The sequence below is a fragment of the Apium graveolens genome, unplaced genomic scaffold, assembly GCF_009905375.1.
Source record: "Apium graveolens cultivar Ventura unplaced genomic scaffold, ASM990537v1 ctg2629, whole genome shotgun sequence".
NCBI classification, from domain to species: domain Eukaryota; kingdom Viridiplantae; phylum Streptophyta; class Magnoliopsida; order Apiales; family Apiaceae; genus Apium; species Apium graveolens.
In genome coordinates, this window is record NW_027417743.1 from 1 (window position 1) to 6,333 (window position 6,333).

The 6,333-nt window shown below is 34.5% G+C and overlaps 1 protein-coding gene across 1 annotated transcript; it reads left to right on the forward strand.

Moving 5' to 3' along the window:
- The first annotated feature begins 1,861 nt into the window (after positions 1-1,861).
- Positions 1,862-2,377, forward strand: LOC141700633 (uncharacterized). The gene has a single exon (XM_074504341.1). The coding sequence runs from the start codon at positions 1,862-1,864 to the stop codon at positions 2,375-2,377; it is 516 nt and encodes a 171-aa protein (XP_074360442.1).
- The last annotated feature ends 3,956 nt before the right edge of the window (positions 2,378-6,333 follow it).

Consider the following 6,333-nt stretch of genomic DNA (forward strand, 5'->3'; position numbering starts at 1 on the left):
AACGAGCATGGATTCACGACATGAAAGTATTTCCGTCACACTACATCAGGTAGTAAAATTTCCTACACCTTGGGGGGTACAGCAAATTCGTGGTGATCAAGCTATGGCACGAGAATGTTACAAGACTTGCTTAAAATCCACTGTAGAACATATCCAAAAGGAACCACATGTCATTGAATTACATGGACCAGAAAATTTGACAGAAGTGAAGTTGACAAAAAAAGACAAGAAGGTCTTCATAGGAGAAGACGTGTCATCCTACATAGAAGCTAACTTAATTGAATTCTTAACAACAAGACTAGACGCGTTTGCATGGGACCATGGTGATATCACTGGAATCAGTCCTGATATCATTACATACAAACTAAACGTTGATCCCAACTATGCCCCTGTTCAACAGAAAAGACGCAAATTTGGACCAGAAAGAAACAAGATAAGTAACGAAGAAGTCGACAAGTTATTGAAAAATGGAATGATTCGTGAAGTCGATTACCCAGAATGGTTGGCAAACGTAGTAATCGTACAAAAGAAGAACGACAAGTGGAGAGTATGTGTTGACTATACGGATCTGAACAAAGCATGTCCTAAAGATCTGTATCCATTGCCACACATTGACATAATGGTCGACTCTACAGCAGGACATGAACTGCTTACTTTCCTCGACGCGTCGAGTGGTTTTAATCAAATACGAATGGAACCGTCGGACGCAGAGAAAATGACCTTCGTGACGGACAGGGGCATATATTGCTACTTAGTAATGCCTTTTGGATTAAGAAATGCGGGAGCAACTTTTCAGCGACTGGTGAATAAAATGTTCAAAGAACAAATAGGCAATACAAAGGAGGTGTATATTGATGACATGGGGTAAAATCAAAAATGCTGATGATCGTGTCCAGGATTTGAAGCAAGTATTTGAAGTGCTAAGGGCATATAATATGAAACTCAACTCATCCAAGTGCAACTTCGCAGTATCGTCAGGAAAGTTTTTAGGGCACATGGTGACTAGGAGAGGAATAGAGGCAAGTTCGGAGCAAATAAAAGCTATTTCTGAAATTACAAGTCCGAGGTTTGTTAAAGAAGTACAAAATCTGACATGACGAGTTGCGGCACTCAACAAGTTTATATCACGATCGTCAGATAGATGCAAACCGTTCTATGATGTACTCAGAAAAATAAAGGGTTTGAATGGGAATCAAGACATGAGACGGCCCTGGAAGCATTAAAAAAATACTTATCTACAGCTTCACTATTATCTAAGCCCATCCCGGGTGAAACGTTATATGTGTACTTGTTGGTAACAGATCATGCCGTCAGTGGTGTTCTTGTGCGAGAAGAAGACGGGTCATAGCTTCCTGTCTACTATGTGAATCAAAGTCTACTAGACGCAGAAAATAGATACACGTCCTTGGAAAAACTGGTGTTAGCCCTCTCCATGACTTCAACAAAGTTGAGGCACTATTTTGAAACATACAAAATATGTGTCAAGATAAATTACCCATTGAAGAATGTGCTGAGCAAGCCAGAGCTGACAGGTCGAATGGCAAAATGGTCAATACGTCTGAGCACGTACGACATTACTTACGATTCTCGAACAACCATCAAGTCTCAAGCATTAGCTGATTTTGTGGCCGACTTCAGTCCTAACCTATTATGTCAAGCAAATCAAGAACTTCAACACTTGATTTCTACTGTAAAGGTGGAGCCCTGGTCACTATACACAGATGGTGCATCCAACATCAATGGGACATGCCTATGACTAGTACTAAAATTGCCACACGGGGACACCTTGGTATATTCTATATGTTGTGAGTTTAAAGCAACGAATAATGAATCTGAATATGAGGCATTAATAATTGGGATAATGATAGCTCTGGACCTGAACATAGTACACTCAGAAGTCAATTGTGACTCTTTACTCATTGTGAATCACGTAAAGGGAACTTATGAAGCTAAGGATAACAAGATGATGGCATACCTGAAAATTATCAAGAGGCTACAAAGTAAATTCAGTTCTTTTACAATACGAAAAGTCCCAAGGGAACAAAACATTCAGGCAGATGCCTTGGCAGGTATTGGAGCAGTATCTCGACAAATGAACATCTTGAACATCCCTAATATTCACATTCTGAAACCAGCTATGGAGAGGAATGAGGAAAAATATTATGTCATGGATATAGAGGAAGGAGAGCATCATGGTTGGATGACAAAGTACAAGGAGTTCCTCTCAAAAGACATCTCCTTTAACAATAAAAGTGAAGCTACAACATACAAAATGAAGGCATCCAGGTTTTGTTTGATTGATGGCATACTATTCAAAAAATCTGTTAGCGGCTTGTTACAGAGATGTCTAGAGAAAGGAGAATATGAACAAGTGTAACATCCCCAAATTCAGGGTCAGGATTGGGTGTCACTAAACAACTTTAAATAATATAAACCTGTATATTAAAAAAAAATACAGATAACACCTCATTTCTCCGGATCGCTTACAGGTTATGGTATGAAACAAGAATTTAACCTTCTAAAATTACCATATCTAAATATAATTTCATTACCTCTTTACTAATTTCCTCGTATTGATCACCCTGACAACTCCAAATCCCCTTCAGCTGGAATCTCTTCACTTTTGCTCTCATTTGATACTGAAAGAAATAGGATTTCATAAAGCAAGAGTGAGACAAAAATGCCCCGCAAGTATCATAAATGGTTTCCAAGTATCAGATCAAAGAAACTTCTGGAAACGATTTTTGAATGATTTTAAAACATTTTTATTTATTTAAAACAGTTGAGCGAATAAAACATCGGCCCTTTTTGGCCTTTAATCATAAATCACATTTTTATGCAAAAGAACAGTGAGTGTTTCACTGATTCATCTCTTTGACTAAAATCTTTGTTTGATTTTGTAATCATAAACTATTCAAGAAGGAATGTCATTAATGGCGATCAATAATAAATTAGACTGGACACTAGAAACCAACATATGCACTATAACCTGTTGATCAGTCAAGATATAGTGCGGATCTATACCCAACTGCATAGACCCACCACATATGGGGTATCCAAGCAACTATGGCCTAATAATCAAGGGTCCAGCCTTCCCTGACCCTTAGGGTCCAGCTTATTCCTGGCCCTCATCGTAACCATCCAGTCCGTGGAGTATTTTGATGTCAAATCATTTTGATTTCAAAACATCCCTATTCTGGGTTCGCAAATAACCCGAAAGAATGGGTATTTGCTCAAGAGATCAATCGATAATCAAGGAACAAGATCAAAAGGCACTTGCATAAATAAGAGTAATTAAAACAAAATATAAAAACATTTAACTATTCTGAACTTAGAATATGAACGAAGAAATATTTGCAGTATTTTAGAAGAAAGTTTAGGAATACTTGCCTCAATTGATAACCCTCTGATCTTTAACTATCTGTCATAACACTAAATCCTGATGTATCTGTATTTCCATTGACAGGCTACTTGACCTTTCTTGTCATTCACCATTTCAGGTTTATATTTATTCTGAATCCACTCGTTTCATTACTACACGTAATCAGGCTTTACTTTTACAATCTATGTCTGGCCTTGAATGATTCGCACTATGTGTATCTATCATAAAAGATACCATTTAATTAACTAACAATATATAATTATCTAGTCTATAAGTTTATTCTTATCGTCTACCCGCTAGATAATAACAGATAAGGATCATCTTTAATCATATCTTATAAAGTTTAATAGACATGCGGACTCATAGTTCATATAATACATAAACACATGAGTTACATATCACATATTTCATATAACATATAACTCAGTTCGTCAAAACACTCGACTCGGTATGTTTAAAATTGAAATTGAGTCGAATTACAATTTTACGATAATTACGCGACTCAGAAATGTTTACAAAATTAAGCGGCCTTTCGAAATGAAAGATTTTATGTCTCGAAAGTTTTTTTAATGAAAGCATGATATTTTTCTGAGTCTAGACATCTTCGTTTCGTATTAAACGGACAAACAGTCTATTTAATACGGATTTTTGAACATTTTTCAGAATTAAAACGGGTCTCCGAATCATTTTATAATTATATAATAGGGTTCGAACATCCGAATGACTTTAAAATAATTTTATACTAATTATCGATCCTTGAAAATAATTTAAAATAATATTTTAAAGCTCGAAACTATTTTTCAGAAATTTTAAATCAAAAATAAATAATTAAATCTAATTAAATAATTAATTAAAATTAATTAATAACTAATTAAGTTAAATAATCAATTAATATTTAAATTAATTGACTAATTAAATAATTAATTATCAACTAAAATTAATTATTTAAATAATTTAGAAATATTTTTGAATTGAAAATATTTATCAAATAATAAATAATGAGTTTTGGTTTTTAAAATCAAAATTTTGAAATTAATAAAAGATTTTTCATTTATTTTTAAAAATACAATCCAAAAACACATTTTTAGAATCTGATTTGGGCAGAACATGATTAAAACCGGGTATCTTTCCTGGGTTGGATTCGGGTCACGAAGAACACCAAAAATCTGGCAACACTTCTGCAGACTCCGGCAGATGGCCGTATTTCCGGCCAAGCTCCGTTGAGCTTAAAACAATCTCGTTTGTCTCAGTTTTGAGTGCAACAACACACACATCGATCCCCCAACCCATGCAAATCCATAAGCAACAATCAACTCTGGGTTCATCGATTCCGGCTAAAATACCATTAAATCCGGCCATGGTCGAGCTTTTTCCGGCAATATATCAAAATAACTGATTCCTCAACCAGACAACACGGTTTATATACGAAATCGAAGTTCAGGAATCGTGGAATCTATTTATATCAATCAAATCTGCAACAAGAACATCTAAAATCCATAAAAGTCCAAGTAAAAATGAAATAAACAAAAAGTAATAAAAACACGATTTCATCGAGTCAGCAATCGTTTGATACTAATAAATACATGAATCGATTGTAAATCACGTAAGGAAGTTATATCAATCATCAAAACGATCAGATAACCCCAGAATCAAAAACGCCCAATTTCAATTAAGAACATGCATACTATATAAACCCTAATTTCATTAATCGGATAATCCAACTCAATTTTCTATATGTTAATGAACTCCAAATTCATCATATAATATATCAAAATGACTAGGAAGAAACGATCTACATGTTTCTAGCATCAAATCACACAAAAACATCAAGAACAAAAATTCATATTTTAATTATCAAATAATTCGAATTAAAATAAATAAATAAGAAAATCACCTTGATTTCTGCATTAAAATGGTTGATTGATTCAGAAAGTACTTTTCGAGAGCTTCGATTTGATATATGGCACGTCCGAATCGGAGTTCGATAACGCCTTCGTTCGAGGGTTTGATTTTCAAGAACACGGTATTTTTAGGGGCTTTCTCTGCAAATTCTATTTTTTACTGATTGATTATGATTATACGAATAAAATGAAATAAGAAAAAGCTATTTATATTTATGGAATATTGGTTCATTTTGGATCGTATTGGATCGATAAATTAGTTACTTAGCCGCTAAGTAACTGCAAAAATGATCTGATTTGATATCTGTATTGGATAATTATCCAAACCGGGCTTTTTTATAAAACACTTTATACAAAAATAATGTAATATTATCCCGTCTTTCGAGAATACGGGTTTTGTTGCTTTATCGAAATGATTATCGTATCGAAAATTTTGCGCCGGCCGCCCACGGGTCAAACCGTAATCCGGATCGAAAAAGTTAAAACACAGAAAATGTCCGGAATTACCAGATTAGGGTAGTAATGAGTTTTCGGAAGAGTTTCGGGTTGTAAAAACGTAAAAATAGTTGAAGTTTGACAATTCCCGGCTTTATAAAATTATAAAATTAACGAGAGAATCTCGACTGGATATGATTGACGCACAACGTATCATCGTATCTTAATTCCTTAAATCACAATCGAATAGAGAAAATTTATTAACCTGGAGGTATCACCCGCATATTCTAACGCATATTATCATTTTTTTGGTTCCAAGGAGTTCTCATACATAGTTAACTGCAATGCTCTCCCTTGACGTCTATTCACATATAACGTCTATTCTGTTCTTTGTCATATTATCAGAAAGTCTTTGACATCTATGTCTTGCCTCATACTCTTGAAATAACTTGACTCCCTTGAGTTAATAATGTTTAGCCAAATTCCTCTCTTTTAGTTCTGCCTTACTTAATGCTCGTTCATTTATAAGTTGTTAGGTCACACACACTATAGAAGGGGGTGAATACAGTGTATAATACAATCAAATCGAACTTTAATATCTTAAGTAACAGAAAA

Coding starts and splice junctions, on each gene's coding strand:
- LOC141700633 (XM_074504341.1), top strand. CDS start 1,862: ATGATAGCTCTGGACCTGAACATAGTACACTCAGAAGTCAATTGTGAC.